A 16,825-nucleotide genomic window follows, 5' to 3' on the forward strand; every position below is an offset into this window, starting at 1 on the left:
TATCCATGCTTTTCATACAGTTGGTCAGTACCAATAGAAATACCTATTCACTATTGACAGTCTTTTTTTCTCAGTATCACTTGAATGGAATGTAAAATGTTTTTTTTTCTGCTGGCTTTTACTAGGCCAGAAGTCTAGTTTTGAATGTGCACCTTTATGCATTTAGGAATGTACGACCTGATTTTGCTAAAATTACTTTTATAGATAGTAAGGGAAAAAATGTACAGCACAGAGTTGACAGGTAATGTGCTTTAAAATTAATGTTCTGAAAGCTCAAGAAGTTCTCCTGTGATAATTCAATGTATCAATCCAGTTTTACATTAAATCCTAGAACAAGATTGTAAAACAAATCTTAATGAAACCCATTCATTGGAGAATTGGTTAATGCATTTTTGTAACTCAGCTAAAAGTGAGTGGGGAGTTAGGTCTTGTCAAGTACTTTTAAGGCTATAATCAGTAAATCAAACAGCTTCTTTAAACTAAAGACTCGTAATCGATGCAACTAAAGCATGCCTTTTTCTGGATTAGTGCTCAGATCATATGGGATGGGGAAAAAAAACCCCTGACCAGCTGAATGACTAAGTCTCACTGCTGAACAGTGTTTTTGTCCTTTAATAAGAATGGTGCTATATCTGACTCTTACCAACTGATGAACTTTCTCATTTCCGAAAATTATCTAATTATCTCACACTAGCATCACGTGTGTGTAAATGTTGTGGGGTTTGTGTTTTGATGTTTATTTTTAGAGGTTTCTTTGGGGGGGGGATGTTGGATTTTTTTTTTAGTTTCTCACTATGGACAGTACTTCAAGGATAGGTGAAGAATCATGCTATCCATAAAATATGTGTGGCAGCTTTGGTGCAATTTTGGTGCCATTTCAGCTATTCTTGTTCCATTATTCTGCAGCAATTTGTTTTATTAAAATAATATAGATAATTATGAAGATTTTATAGCTACTAGTGTTAAAAAGATGCATTCTTTTCAATTTTAACTTTTCTCATGGTAGGCACCTACTGTGAAGTATTTTCTGTAACAATGCAAAGGAAGAATGTTGAGATGGAAAAGGTAGTTTTTGTCTATACTGCTGGCTGCAATTAGCATTCATTTTCTGTAATGATTTAAACTGAGTCACTTGAAGTTGTTGTTTTAGTTAGAGTCTCTTGTTATTTGTGGAAAGAACAATGAAATGAATTTTTTAATAATTCTTTTCAACTTGCACTTGCGCTTTGCTCTGGTGTACACATGACAGTGTAAGTCATGTTTGAATAAACATGAAGCCTCTGTATTTAGGGAATTGTGTTCATGCTGTAGCAATCAAGGAACTTTTACATCCCTTTTTGTTTCTGTAAAGTAAATAAATAGTTATATAAAGCTTTTATAAAACAGACCAAATGAACCTATCTATAGGGGTTTATGTTTTTTGTACTAGAGTGAGCTGCAGATTAAAAATGTTGACCTCAGTATTAAGGATGGATAAATTTCGGGCTGCTATAACATTATTCTGTGGAGAGATCAAGTTGTTCAATGGGATATTTAAACACTGAAGCACCTCCACTCTAGGAATGAATACAAGGAGATACTGAGTGAATGTGAGAATTCATGTAACACCATTGACTTCCACAGGAGGATGTGGGTGGAAGAGCAGAATTACTTCTTATTTATTTTATTCTATCATATGAATAGTTTTTCTGTCATTTGAGCAGGTCTGTACTTGCTTTGACTACAGTTACACCACGTCTCCTAGCACAAAAATGTGGTTGGTTCCTGAAGTGCAAGCCTCGAATCCCACGTATGCAAAGAAAGGATTGAATAAGTACCTGAAATTCAGTGTGATTTATTTGTACTGACTTAGGGCCATATTTTGATCTCAGAAGTTACATTTGAACAATGTAACCAATCAGTGTGACTAAATGATTCTCATTTACTTTTTTTTCCAAAGCTAAGACTAAGCATGAGCAAAAATTCATACATACCCATCCTTTGTTAGCAATTTTGACAGGCCTACTTATACACAATGTTTGATTTCTATGCACTGGGAAGAAATTAGACAGAAATGAAGCAATCTCTTTTCCCCCCAATATCCAAATGATGCTGTTTGTCATGCAAAGTCACAAGTTTGTAAATACCATGTGCCCCTTGTCCTTAAGCTGTATGATAAAATCTTTACTCCCATGACAGTGGCACATGATTTTTGCCTGCTGTCCATTTCTTATACTGGCTGTGACACAGCATCTGTGCTGTCCTGTGGCCAGCTCAGGCAGCAGTAGCTGTATCACCACCCCTATTCCATGGGTAGGGTAAGAGACACATGTGATATGCAGCTCTTTTCATTCTGCTGTAGAAGTGGTTTGTGCTTGGTAATGCTAAAGAACTAGGTTTGCTCCCCTGAAGATCCATGGGAAGAGTTTGAGATGGGATAAAAAAAGACCTGCTGGTCTCAATAACCAGGGCTGTCATCATGCAGCGTGAGGGAGGCTGTGGTCTGGAATGAGGAGGGCAATTTCTCTTCTCTCAGAGACTGGTGGGAGAACAAGCAAGTTCAGGTCTTCCCCCCCATGCTGAGCCTGGTTTTCCTTTTACTGAGAGGGGAATAAATTGGGAACAAATGTTTTGAGTGTTGCATTTGTATGACTGTGGGAAAAGATATTAATATCTTTAAATTACTTTTGTACACTACACAAACCCAAGCACACTTGTGGGGGCTTTGCCTGACCCACACATGGGAAAGTGCAGAGGGAACCAGCCTCTCTTGTTACCAAGGTCTGCTCTACCACTGCCTGTGCAGAGGTTTCCCCTCAGCTTCCTCTGTGCCATGAGGAAACACCTTCAGTGTGGGAATGTGTCTGGCAGCGTTGTTTGGAATATGTTTGGCTGCTGGTCCCTGACCTTCTGGCAGTGTGTCCCAGAAAAGGACCTGTGCATCACTGTTGGGACAGGGAAGGTAGAACCAGTGTGCTGGCATCTGGAAAGAGGTGGGGGGGGTCTCAGCTGGGCAAGATCCATGTTACGGGAGAGGCTGGAATGCAGTGGGAGCGAATGTGCAGCTGTGCAGGGGAGTGAATGGTAGGGGGGAAACATTTCAGTAACTTACTCCATGCCCTTGCAAGGAGGTGACCACTCCTCAGTCAGCCAGTCCTGGCCAGATAAATGTCTGTGAGTGCAGCTTGTCTACAGGAATTTTGGAAGATGATGTTTTGGTTAAACAAAGCACTAAATGTCACAATAGGATTCAGTAGATAGAGTAGTTTTGGTAAGATGGGTGCTCTAGACACTTGCTATTGTTACTGTTAAAGGACCAAGGTTATTTAGAAAGACATTTTCTGATTCTTCTGTGATTGTCTGTAGGAAAGTACTGGTTTTAGTGACTGAGTGAAATCCATTCTTACATTTTGGAAGGAGTTAAAATGTTTTTCTCGTTGCTTTTAAGTGGCCATGTCTACTTTAAAGTGATAACCCAAACCGGATCTGACATTTGAGTGTGTAGATGCTGACGTGGGTATACTGCAGAGAGCAGAACTGACCTGGGGAAAATGCAGGCTAGAAAATATGGAGTGATGCACTTCACAAAGTAAATCGTGCTGCAGAAGCCTGCCCTACTCATGCAAGTAGTTGTGCTGCCTTTGTGATGCTACAGCTCTTACTTTTGTTTCTGCAGCACGTTGTGCTCTGTGCTGCACCTCTGCACATTTCCTTGCCTCCCAATGGTCTTGTTCAGACTGTGCCAAATGCAACACAAGCCAGAAGCCCAGGTCTTTTATATGAGCCTGCCCTCTCAGTTCTAGCGCAGGTTTTTTTGGCGCTCATAACAAGGGCCAGTGGTGCTTACAACTTCTTCTTGGGCCAGGCAATACTGCTAACACAGTTGCCATTGTGATAGAAATTGATCTCCTGGTAGGGGAGTTCATTGAGTCCTTTCAAAGAGGTGCTTCGAGTCACTAAATAGTTTTGAGTATGTCCATTTCATCCCTGTCTTTGAATAGAATTTAGCAGTGGATTTCCTCATGGTCTTCCTCTGGCCAACTCTTTTCCTGGCCTTGCTGACCGACTTGTGAGTCCCCAAGAGTCTCTGCCCTGTGATACTCAGAGTTCACTAGAGCATCCCTCATGCTTGTTGTGTAACAAAGCCACAGCTGTTTTGTGGCCTCTGGGACCCTGTGTCCCTGCAGATGGAGTGGCAATATTTGCCTCACTGGATGTTATTTACTATTTTCTTATGTTAGGAACAATTTGTAACAGATTATGAGCTGTCCCCAAGCAGCACATTGTCAGGAATGTCAATGCAATTGAATGTAGATGATAGCAATGAGGACAGCCCTTCTACCTCTGGGTTGTCTGTCAGAACAAGCTAGGCAGGGAAGTTATAAGTGGGAGTCCTTATTTTATGCTGTGTCTTGCCAGTGTTCACACAGGCAAAACACTGTTGTCAGAGACACTTCTGAAGAAATGAGGTGTGTTTGTCAGCTACGTAAAGCCTGGATCAAAGAAAGGTCAAGATGCATGAAGGGGGAAATAGCTAGAAGGGAGAGACACTTACGAAACAATGGGAACATCAAAATCTCTAACTCGTTCTTTGATTTGATAGTTGCACAAAATTTTTCCTTTAAAGCTTTATCTTTACATAAAGATCTCTTAGCTTGCTTCTAACTCACAACTAAACCCAGCCTGGACTCTCATGAAACACTGAACCTCTACCTGCTAGAGAGGCTCACCCTGTGTGGACTAATAAGGGTGCATAAAATACAACAGCCAAGTCACACTGACTTAAAAACTCGCATGGTGAGGATGTTGACATCTATTCACTGTGGTAGCTTGATAATTAGAACAGTCATTCAGGAGCTGAAATAGTGGCTGAGCTTTCACTGCCCTAAGGTAGCCTGCATCTTGCAGGAGAATATCCAAACCACTGCTGGGGAAGGGAAATGTGTGCATGTTCTCTATGCATCCTTTGGAAACTGCCAGTCCAAACAAATCAGGCTTTGCTGGGCCAAAACATAAGTGGGAATGTGGTTTTTCAGCTCCTGCAATAATGGCAAAGAATCGAGAATTGTCTGTAAGAACTGGGCTTATGTTAAAATATTAAGTATCGTAACTAATATAGCGAAGGGGGAAAAGCCAACCTTAAAATATCCCCCTTTTTAATTGTTTTCTGTCGTTTAACTTGGACAGATTTCTATTTGCTGTGCTAACGTTTTTCAGTTCTCCTCTCCAACACTGCTCACAGAGCTTCCAGCTCCCAAGTCTTTGAGAGCTGGGCATCTAGGGACAAGACTGTTGCAGTCTCACCTTTTGGAGCTTATATTCCCTTATGGATTTAAGGCTTTGTTTGTACCTGTAAATAGGAGATGAGCAGTGTTGTAAATCACAGAAGCATTGCAAGGCTAGATAAAACTAGGATTAACACAGTGATGTTCATCAGAAATGTGTCCTATATAGCCTTTAATGAAAAAACCCAAGAGATTATTTATCTGAAGACAATGAGGGTTAAGTGTGAAAGGCAAGCAAATGCTTAACAGGAACTCTTTAGTAAGTGGAGAGAACGAAAAGTTATCTTTTGAGAAGGGGAGACAGTGAGAAAGAATTCATGCATGAAATAACACCATTCAGATCTGGGCAGGACCTGGCCTAACATTTGTATTTGCATTTTTTGGTCTTTTTTTTGTACTTCCTGATGAAATTTAAAAATATCCTAACACAGTCTAATGTAGTGTTTATAATAGACACTCAAAAGCACTTGCTTTAGCAGTGAGAAATTACTTGGTTTACTTATTCATAGGAAGGGGTAAAGGAGGTGTATTGTTTTTGGGAGAAAGTGCTTCAACCAAGCAAAAACCATGGTATTTAAAAGAGTCTGTGAGAAACAAAGCAGCTAAAATATCCTGAAGATGTATTACTGGTGTATTTCACTCTAAAGAGTGTATGAAAATACATTTAATCATGCTCGTGGATTTAGCTAGCTACAGGACTCCTTTATTTAAACCCACTTAAAGTTTGGGGTGAAAGATTTTGAAAGGGGAAGTTGAAACAAACGAAACTGTCTGCAATTAATAGGTAAAATGTCATTTGATTGCAGGAAGCATTAATGATATCTATGGATGTGTGAGCAGCTGGGAGTTGATCCTGAAAAGTTGACAGCATAGTGAACTCCTGTAAGGGCTCTCTTTAAAAATGAGTGCTTCTTGATCTCGTGTGACTGCCCAGCCTTTCTTTCAAAAGCCAGAGGGTCTTTGCAGCTGTGACAGGAGCCACCATCTCCTCCTGCCTGCCAGTGCCCAGAACTGCTGTCTGTCTTGGCACAGGTGTAGGTTTGAGTTGGCAATCATAATAGAAATGCCACGCACAGCTCCAGTGAGAATGGAGGCGTGAATCCTGCTTAGTTTTTTTTTGTACTGATTGAAACTCCTTCTGGTTTGTGTGGCAGACAAGGAGTTCCTTCTACTGTTGTAATTGCTAGCCCTAGTTCTTGGTGTCCCATTTGGAGTGCTGTGCTGTACACAAGTATTTGGGCTTGTGTGGCCAGCAGTGAAGGCAGTGTTGAGAGGAGCACACTGTGTCTGCGTTCAGGGAGGAGAAGCATTGCTCATGTGTGGCTCTGGCCACCTGTGAGAGGCTTTGCATTCAAACTGAGTGTCATGGTGGATCGGTGCGTGTGGCACAGAGGGAAACAGTTTGGTGGATCTGTCCTCAGTCAAGAGATGAATTTTACCTGCTTAACCATCATGTGTTTCATTTGCATAAACACATCCTTTTATGCTGAGTAATTAACACTTTTCTAAAAGTAAGAATTTACTTAAAATTAAAACTAGGAATGATCTTGTTGACTGCAGTGAGAGTAATATCTGGGAAAAACTGTGCAGGGACTGAAGCAATTAGGATTGGGTTCTGAAATAAATATGTCCTCTAATGCAACCATAGCCTTGACTAATGTCTAACTGATGTGTTTTTTCAAACAGATACTAATTTTGTCTTGGGTAATGCCCAGATCGTGGATTGGCCCATTGTCTACAGCAACGATGGATTTTGCAAATTATCAGGATATCACAGAGCAGAAGTTATGCAAAAGAGCAGCACCTGCAGGTATTTGAGAACAGATTTATTTTCTGTTAAATAGCTTGTAGTGTTGTGCCTGTTGCTTGAGGAGGAAAGTAATCTGTTTATTCCAGTTTTGTCTTATATCTCCTGGGGCTACATCTGTCAAATATGCTTTCCAGGTGAAACAAAACCAAAGAAGAGCCATTTCTAAATGGGTCCTTTTTACATGGTAAACAAATGGCTTTGTGTCTTTGTCTGGTATCTGACTTGAATTTCTCCCTTTATTTGCAGTTTTATGTATGGAGAGCTGACAGACAAAGATACAATTGACAAGGTCCGGCAAACATTTGAGAACTATGAGATGAACTCCTTTGAAATCTTGATGTACAAGAAGAACAGTAAGTGGCTGATTGGTTTGTTCATTAATGTAGGTGCGTAAAGTTGTTCTAAATTGTAGTGAAACTGCAATTCTGTCACCCTGGAGGACCATGCTTTATCTAGGGCTAAATAAGCCCCAGTTCTGCCACTTGATCTAAAAGGGAGAAATGAAAACATTAGAGATGAAAGTCACTGAGGGAGGCAGAGGAAGCTTTGTAATTTGTTCTGACGTTTAGAGTAATTTGGGTGTGATGCTTTAAGACAACACTGAAGATTCCATCAGCAGTGGTAGTACACAAGCTAGGTTTGTGCAAGTTTCTACTACAGAGAACATACTTTCTCAGTTTTAAAAAACTTGACATAGCAAAGCCAGTATTAGTAGTTTTGGAATAAAAAGAACCTATCTTTTGTTTTAGCAACTGAGCTACTTCTGATGTTTTCTCTTTTTTTGGACAAAAAATCCTTAATTGGCACGTGATTTTTTTCCTAGGAAATTCGGCCTGTCTGTAACTGCACATATCAGCAGATGAACTACTTGCCCCAAACTTGTCTTATCTAGTGTGGACTATGTTGTGCACAGTTGTTTTCATCTACTTAGTGTTACCTGAAGTGTAAATACACTGAAGTCTTCAGCTGGAGTAGATGTTAAGCTGAAAAGTTGCATTCTGTAACTTATTTTGCTCTTAACAATTTTGCCTTCTAATAAAGGAGCTGGTACTGCCTGCATGCACTGTCTGTATGGCCTTGCTTTGTGCTGCTTTCCTCCTAGCCCTACCTGCCTCCGATGTTTACCTATTTTCTAAAAGCTGATTTCTGTTCCTAGCACAGTTTGTGGCCATGGGGACCATATGCAGCTCACATCTATGCATCCAAAGCCAAGTAAATAAGCTGCAGTCCTGGGATCTAGGAGAGTCTGGAATTCTCTCTTAGTTATCAGTGATTTGGCACCAAGAGACTATGCAGCTACTCTTCTGTCATGCTGCAGCATATGGCCTGTAGTAGAGCTGGGGGCCTCTCTGTCTTTTATGCAGATTTAAAGCAAGGTAACCGTGGAGTGAGGAATATTTCCTGCCCTGCTGTGCACTCCTCTGAGGAGAGGTGGCCTAGAACAAGGTCCAGCTGTGCAGTAGCTGTGTTGTGTGACATGCCAAAAGATGGAGCTGTGATGGTTCTGCTCTGTGCACACAGGGTCACAGGCATGGGAAAAAGGGAAGCACAGAGTTTGCTTTCAAGCTTAACAAAACGCAGGGCACCTAATGTTTGTTAGATTTGTAGCTTTAGAGATACATTAACTACTGTTGCAGAGACTGACTAATAGCACTAGAAAGTTTTAACTGAAAAATATAGAAAAGGGGACATTGAGGAACTTTTTCTCAATATAAGCCACATCACAGAAAAACACTGTCCTGTTTACCTGTCACTTAGCACCCAGACTGCTAAGTGGCCTTTCCTCTGTGGTCACCTTACCTCTGCCTGCAACTATGGCAATGGTTCAGGTAATGAGCATGATTGATTCTAACCTGCTCTCATTTTGAAGGCTTGGGAAAGGACCCTGAATTTTGTTAGACATCCTGCTCTTTGTTTCTTCTGTTTTGTCTCTCTGTTCTTTCCTCATTCTATTTTTCTTTTTCAAATTAGACAGTGAAATAGACAGGAAATAGATTTTTCTTGTTTTTACCTGTCTGCTGCCTCCTTATAAACTTAACAGTCATGATAAATAGCAAGGGTTTTTTTCTATTTTTGAGTTGTTGGATGATTGGTACATTTTCCACAGCCTGCACATTTAATGTAATTCTGGCTGTTTTAATGGTACAGTCTCTATCCTTTTGGAGGAACAAAGGAAAACAAAACAGGAGTTTTGAGTTGATAATGATGTTGGTAGTGCAAGTCAATCTTGTACTTTTAGGAGCAGCAGCCATTTTTCTCTTTCTCTGAGTAACAATTATTCCCTGGTCCTACATGTCAACAGCAGAGACATTTAATGATGCTACTAGAAGTGATAGGCTATTTTCTTTTTGACATGGCACTCTCCATGGTGGTGACCAAGGGCTAGTATTTATTTGGTTGTCTGATAAGAATTCCCCATCCAGCTGTTGACAGTATATCCACAAGCCTCCTTGCAGTTCACAGTATCAACTCCAGAAACAACATACAATTTTCTGCCTTCATCATGTTTGCATTTACGGATGCTGCCTCTACCCTGGCCTTCCCTTTTTTTGTCCAGTCCTCCCCCCATCCAAAAGTGACTATACTCCCTGTTTTCAGAACTTGAAGTTGTGATAGAGATTTGGTATTTCCTTGGGCTAAGCCCTTGATGACTTAGCAGATATGTAACAATCATTGTAATTCTCTGGAAAAATTGCTTCCCAGAAATAAGAGCTTCTTCAGGATGATTGGAAGCAATTAGAGCAAACAGGTGCACAGCCACCAGATTTTTGTCATTGTTGCTTTGATGCCATCCTGTTGCATTCAGTGGGGATTCATTGTCACACCTGGAAAGACACAAAGTGAAAGCTTTCTTTAATCTGGACTGCAAAATGACAACAGGCAGACTGACAGTAATTTCACATGACAGCTTCAGTTCCATTGTTTAATTAGATGTGAGCATCCTGTGATGCTGGAAGTATTGTTTATTTTTACATGGAAAAATTAAAACATTATTAAGTCTGAAGTCAGTGGAGATAAATTAACCTATACCAAGGAAGGATACAGCTGATATATTAGAAAATACTTTATATCTAGCCTTAGTCATATCTTACCTTACCTGAACTGATGTGTTTTGAACATCTAACTTCTTATGAGACTTTGACAGCTATTTGTTAAGCTTTTACACTTTATGGTCAGCCTCATGAGTTAAAAATGTCTGAGTAAATTAAATTTGGATTTTTTTTGCCTAATTTTTCACCTACAATGTAGGCCTGGCATACAAACAATGCAAAAGCAGGCTTGTTCTATATGCACTTGCTTTCATTATTGATGAAGAAAATTTTTGTAAGAATGCAAAATTTACTTGCTTCTGTCTGTCTCTGAAGAGGTGGTGTCCAACTGAAATCTAACCCCCTTTTCTATGCAGTACTTGACCTACTTCAGTGGAAGAATATTTGAAGTGGGGTGAGCTCGTCAAAGGTGAAGTGCATCAAGAGTTAGAAAGAGTCTTCAAGTGTCCCCTGTCTGAGCAGAGGCATTGCCACTGCTTATGGTCTGCAGCTGTGCTGCAGAGAGAGTGTTAAGACACCTTTATTTTTTTGTCTCAGAAGTTCTCTACAGATAGGACCAGCAGAATGCTTGCCAGAATGCTGGGTTGGCTGTAGGTAACTATTTTGCACACTGCAAAGCAGTTTTGTAGAGCAGTAGCTCTCTGCTGAGTAAACATATTGTGGTGAGAGTCCCAAAGGCTAGGATACACTTTCAGTTTGTGCTGGGGTTCACTTCCCTGTTTTCTGGGTGCTTGAATGTTTAACAACTTTAATACTGTGAGTATTTGGGGGGGGGGGGTGGAGTTTATTTGTTTGATTTTTAAAATTTTCATTTTAACATTTGCACAGTCTTCTCCCCTCCTTCCTTCTCCCTTTACCCAGTGTATTAGAAAGCCTTCAGATGTCAGAGAATGACAAATAAGCCTAAAATAGTGACTTGGTGGATTCTACTTGCATTTATCTCTGGGACCAGTGCTTTCTATAGACGTTCAAAAGGAAACAACCCCATCCTAATTTGTAGGCAGCAAAATTCACTTCGGGGTGGTAGACCTGTGTTTGCTCACCACTAAAGAGTTTCTCATAACTGTTACTGGTTAAAACCATCTTGTGTGTGCTGTGCCTGTAGTGTCTCAAGATGGAGACCTTTTCTAACCCATGTCATTGCATGGGAACAGAAGTAGGAAAGAATGAGAGCGTTGGAGTCAAGTGACATATATCCTCCTCGACCTCTCACTGAAGTGTAGCTCCATTATTTGTCAAGCAGTATGCACACCTGCATCTCCTGTGAAATCCATCTGTGTGAGTTCAGTTACCTTCAGCAAGGTCAAATTAAATATTTTGGACTCATAAAACTGGTAATTCCCATTGATCTTGTCAACTTCAAATGTGTTGCCAAGCAAGACCTGCTGTCATCGCCACAAGTATGTACTGAATTCCCAGTAGTAATCCTTAAGTATTTTGTCTGGGGTAAATGGAAAGAAGATCTCAAGACTTTACTGTGTCTTCCTTATACTCATGTTCTGTTCTTCAGAGAACTCAGGATCGGGTGAACCATGTCAGCACTACTGCAGTACAAGGGAGTGTGCTGAACCTTGTTTTGTGCTGTGTTGTTTCAGTGTCATAGGATAACCCTTGTGAGTAGCAATTCCACCTTTGGGGACTAAAATTGTTTTTCCTTATCTTAGCATGTAAAGATCTGACCTTTGGAAGCATTAGGTGCCACAGCATCCCAGCACCAGGTAGAGAAGACATGAAGGTAACAGCTTTAAAAGTGCTGGGAATGTATTTAAAGGTACATTCTTGTTGGCAGAGAGTGAGCTGCACACTGAGTTGGTCTGTTCTCATGTGGTACATGCTCTCTGCTCCAAGCTAGAGTCTATAGGAAGACTTTTGTTCTTTGTCTTGCATGGTCAAATATCACTGGCTTCTCTGAACACTTGGTTAAAATCTGGGTGGGTACAGTGGCTTGCCAAACTTTCTCTGATCACACCTCATCAGCTGGTTTGCTAGTTGGACATTGGGCAAACTGTTGGGTCTGTGTGGGATAGAGAGAAACAATCTCCTACTGAGTCCTTGGGATAAGTGAAACCCTAAAGGGGGTGGCTGTAATGGTCAGCCATGTTGTTTGTATAACTTAAGTCGTGCTGTCTGCATTGCTGCATGTAGGAATCAGTGGAGAGAGGGCACGTGTTTCCATAGTTTTCTATCCATACTGCTCGCCTGTTTTCCTTCAGGGCAGTAGGTGTCTGATGACTGTTTGACTGAGACATGATCAAGTAATGCAGAGGTTGTGCTGCTTAGAGGAAACTTGCCCCATTCATTAATGGCAGTGAAGATGTCAGCTGAATTGTCAAAACATGGTTTTTTCATTGTATTTATAAATTAATTTTGGTTTAATTAGTGGAAAGAAAAATTGTGTATTGCAGTTTTATTTAAACTGTGCTTTTTGTAGTTTTGAAAAACAGTTGGCCTCTTTGGTTAAATGGCTCAAGGTATGGGCAAAGAGCATATTTAAACAGTGATTTTGATTTTCATCTAGGCTCTTTTTGTTTGTCAGGAGGGAAAACTTAGGAGAGCTCAATGGTATGCTCTGAGAGAAGCTGGAATAGACCTTTAAGACCTCTTTCACTTTGATGCTGTAAGAATTTCTGAAAGACTTCAACCAAAGTTAAATATTATGTTAGATGCTGGTGTTCCTGCCCAGCAAGGGACTGAGCACATATTGCTGGAAGACACAAGACTGGAAAAGAGGAGAAGGAAGAGACAGTAGTCTTTGTCTTTCAGATGGGAAATTGAAAGGTGTGCAGACATTTATGGTGTGTTAGTCTGGAGAAGACATGGGACTTGTATCACAGCTCTTAAAATTGTCTTTGCTTTAAGGTAACACCCTCAGTGCTGTGCTCAGGCCATAAAAGCCTGTCAAGAGCTGCACCTGTTAATTCTGGATTGGCTTCATAACTTTGGTACCACGAGCCAGGCTGGTCCTATGGCTACTATCAGGCATTCATTGTAGATTTTCATTTCTTCTCAGTCGTTCACACTGCTTGTCCTGCAGCTTTGAAGGGACATTCCCTTTTCTAGCATGATTGGTCCTATGCCACGAGACAAACTCTGGATTCTTTCACTGCTGATTCCAAATCTAACAGAAGCCAATGTAGCTCATGAGTGTTTACTTTTTGTTTGTGCACTGGTATTATCACTGAACTTTACCAGGGAGAGAGGTTGCCAGGACTAAACAGAAAATGTAAATGGAAGTAGATGTATTGTTGGAAACACTGGTAAACACTTTCTGTGTGGCTGTGCATCAGTGCAGACTGGGAAGTCACTCTTTTTTGCTGTGAGAACTCTGGAACATGCTGCAATTTCGCTGCCTGAATAACCTGAAAATCAGAATCTGAAAATCACATTTTTCATTAAAATGGCCTTGTTTGTGCCTCTTGCTAGTCATGGTTGTCTGGCTGAGCAGGGATGTTGGCTTTGACACCAAGAGCATGAGGGCTGCCTGCAGGACCCTGAAATTCTAGTTTCTGACCTGATTTATAAGTAGTTTATACTTTGGCTTTCCTGTTTAGTAGTTAAATAAACTGTTTAATGTTTAAAAAGTAAAATTCTTCTGATAATTAAACCAGTGTGCAGGACAAAAGCTGAGCATGGCCACTTCTTGGCTGAGCCATTTGGTGTGCTCCCACAGTTCAGGTCCCAGTTCTGCTGTGAATGTGCTCCTGGTTGCAGAGCACTGTGGAAAGCCCATGTAACCCAGCACTCTGAGCACTCACCTCATGACTGTATTTTTAGGTCCACTTGTCTCCTATTCACAAGAGACACTGACAAGATGTTAGGGAATACACTGCAGGGAAAATACAATGTTGTGGAAGCAGGTACATGGCCTGGCAGAATTTTCCTTCTACTTGTTTCTGCTGTTATAGTGTTACTGTGTAGATCTCAAACTGGAAGATGATTTCTGCAAGCCCTGCATGCCATCTTGATTTTGCATTCTGTTTGTGGCACTCAGGAAATTACAAGGGTACCCAAATAGTGCATTTCAGCAAACACATCTGCTTTAGCTGTCGAGGGCATCTGGCTCTTTCTTTTAGACTGTGGGACACATCACTAAGTTCTACACTTGGTTCTAGGTAAAAAAGTGTTTTGTCTTCCTTCTTCCTGTAAATATTGCAGCACAGGAGTGGGAGTCAAGGTAGTCAGAAAGTAAGAACTCTGCTGATAAAAGCTCCTTGCCCTGCAGCAGCCTTCGGCAGGTTATTGGGAAAAGTCCTCTTGCTGCATTTAGAACATGTTAGAAAACTGCAACAACATACTATAGCATAACCATAAAGGGAAGATGACATCATGCATCTGACAAATAGCCAGAATAAGAGGGTGAATTGCATCCTTTCTGTGTTGAGTACAGCATCTTCAAAAGCACGGTAGTAAGCTTTTATAACTGTGAGAGGCAGAGAAGAAACTGAGCATGTAATTCAGCCTCAATGCTATGAAGGTTAATAATGTGAGCAGCCCATAGCAGAATGGCTGTAGCTTGAAGTAGTAAGGCAATACAAAGTGGTTTTGGGGAGGGGAAAAAATCCTTAATCTAAAAAAGCGCATGTAGATAGAGATCAAAAAGCAAGGCTGTAGATGGAGATCCTGGCTGATTAAAAAGTTGCAGTGTTAGTGAAGGGCGTTGAAGTGAGTAAAATGAAAAGCAGTTAGTCACCAAGGAGTCTCTGTAAAAGCAGGATACAGATTTGATCAGCCTTAGAATAGTTCACATGTGAAGTTGGGAAAAACAAGTAGGCAAGAAGAAATTGAGATAGGCAATTTTAGGAACTCTTGAGAAAGGGTAGTGTAAAGGGTGTTACTGGCTAGAAAATTGCTGTTGGCTGCTTTGTGGCAGTGTCTTCTAAGCTCATTAGCAAGTTAGTGATGATTTTACTGGCACAGTTACTTTGCTGAATCTTTTTTCACACTTAGCATGTTTGTTTGCTCATACTTTTTTGGAAGGGGTTGTTCAGGAATGCTACCTCTTTAAAAAAAATATATTGACCCTTGAATACTTTCTGCCATGCAGACATATTTCAGCCTATTTCAGAAATGGCCACCAGTGATTCCATCTGGATTTCTCTGCTTCTTGAGCAGAGGTCTCCATGCATCAAAGACCCTGCTGTTTGTAGAAGTGGCTGTACATATGGCACGGAATCTCAGCCAGGGTTTGAAACTGCCTGTGTGTTATGCAGGCACAGTGGGAGCCTTAAGAATTGAACTTCGTTTATGGAAGTTGTCCATGGGTTTTGGAGATGCCCTATCTTTCTGTAGCCAGAAAAGATTGCTCAGCACTGAGGCTGGGAAACAGCCAGGTGAGGCACTGGTAGCAACAACCTCCCTTATATTAACATACCTGGAAAAAAAGCTGCCTTTGCTTCTTTTTTTGAACAGTAACTTGTGAGGTACCTGGGGTTTTCTTGTGACCCTTTCACAGCCAGGAAACACAAGTTGCCCTTGTTAGTAGAAACTATTGCACGAAACATACCATGTAGTGCTCACGTTAAGATACTGAGCAGTTCAGGGGAAAGAGAATCGCATCACTTGCATGGAGGAGGGTCCTGTGACTGAGAAAGAAAATGAATAGTCTTCTAAGGTCACTCTTTCTAAAATAGACTTTGCTACATAAGTGACAAAAATTGTGTTGTGCTCTTTATTCTGGCTTTCACAGAGGGTCAAGCTCCTGCTGATCCTGGTCTTATTTTGGCCCCTGGTATGTAGACCCTTCTCTCCGAACATAGCTCACAAGGGACATGTAAGAAAAATGCTCACAGCAAGCAAGCCTAAATCCTCACTTTGTCTCTTACTTCTTGTGCTTGCAAAAGCAATGATGAATTGTTTTCATCATCACGGAGGGTGTAGAGACAGTCTGAAAACCCAGGTACAAACTCCCTGAGGGCTCAGATCCGGAGTGTCCCTATTGCCGTGTACCTCAGAGTTGGAGAAGTCATCTTTTTATGTCTAAAGTTAAGACTGCAGACTTAAAAATGCTGCCTTCAGGGAGGTCATGTTATCACACACAGTAGCCAAGTGCTTTGTTCTGAGCCCTCCAATCAGCTTTTACTCAAATATCACCAAAATCAGTGCGGTGAGTCCTGTGAAACAAGTGGTAGACACTGCCGTGTTACATGGAACTTTATTGGTATCACTAGGGTCTTCTCAGCAGTCTCAGCAGAACTGCCAGAAGTACAGAAAGGCAGGGCTGACTGACAGATTCTCTTCTCGAGGTGATCTGTGTGGATAGAGGTAAAGGACAAATGGCAGCAGCATCTGAAGGGTCGTATTGTGGGACCACCTTTTTCTGCTATGTGTAGGCTTTAATTTCTCAAGCAGTCTTCATTAGCAGATCATCTACTGCAGTAATTAGAAAGGTGCAGTTCCGTGCTGGACAACTTTGATCCCATCCATAGCTTGTGTTCTGGTCCTAATGGCTGGTTCTCTCCTGAATTCAACGGAGTCTTGCTTCACACTGAGGGGGGATTGGGAGGCTCAGGATAAGGCAAGCTGGAAGGCAGCTTGGGAAGGGTTGCATGAGGGGATTTGCAGGCTAGACCAGAGCTCCTGGAGCCTGCCTCTGAAGTTTGACATAGGCTACCATAGTAGTTAGGGCATGGTCTTTTTTAGGGCATTCCCTGTTGGCAGGGAATTATAAAGTCAACCAAACTGATCATGTTCTTGAGTTGAGA

General features: G+C 41.2%; 1 protein-coding gene across 9 annotated transcripts in view; it reads left to right on the forward strand.

The window, feature by feature from the left end:
- KCNH1 (potassium voltage-gated channel subfamily H member 1) overlaps positions 1 to 16,825 on the forward strand; it is a 177,623-nt gene that overhangs the window by 4,131 nt on the left and 156,667 nt on the right. For 8 of the 9 annotated variants that reach the window (XR_011149737.1, XM_069009612.1, XM_069009619.1 and 5 more), the window contains exons 2-3: positions 6,951 to 7,074; positions 7,321 to 7,427. Coding sequence is in view for 8 of the 9 variants with exons in the window: in XM_069009612.1 (XP_068865713.1) it covers positions 6,951 to 7,074; positions 7,321 to 7,427 (231 nt within the window). In the remaining variant the exon portion in view is untranslated. Of the gene's footprint in view, positions 1 to 6,950; positions 7,075 to 7,151; positions 7,209 to 7,320; positions 7,428 to 16,825 lie in introns of those variants that run through there. The other variant, XM_069009614.1, reaches the window with a different exon arrangement.

This window comes from Aphelocoma coerulescens, chromosome 3 (genome assembly GCF_041296385.1).
Source record: "Aphelocoma coerulescens isolate FSJ_1873_10779 chromosome 3, UR_Acoe_1.0, whole genome shotgun sequence".
Taxonomy (NCBI): domain Eukaryota; kingdom Metazoa; phylum Chordata; class Aves; order Passeriformes; family Corvidae; genus Aphelocoma; species Aphelocoma coerulescens.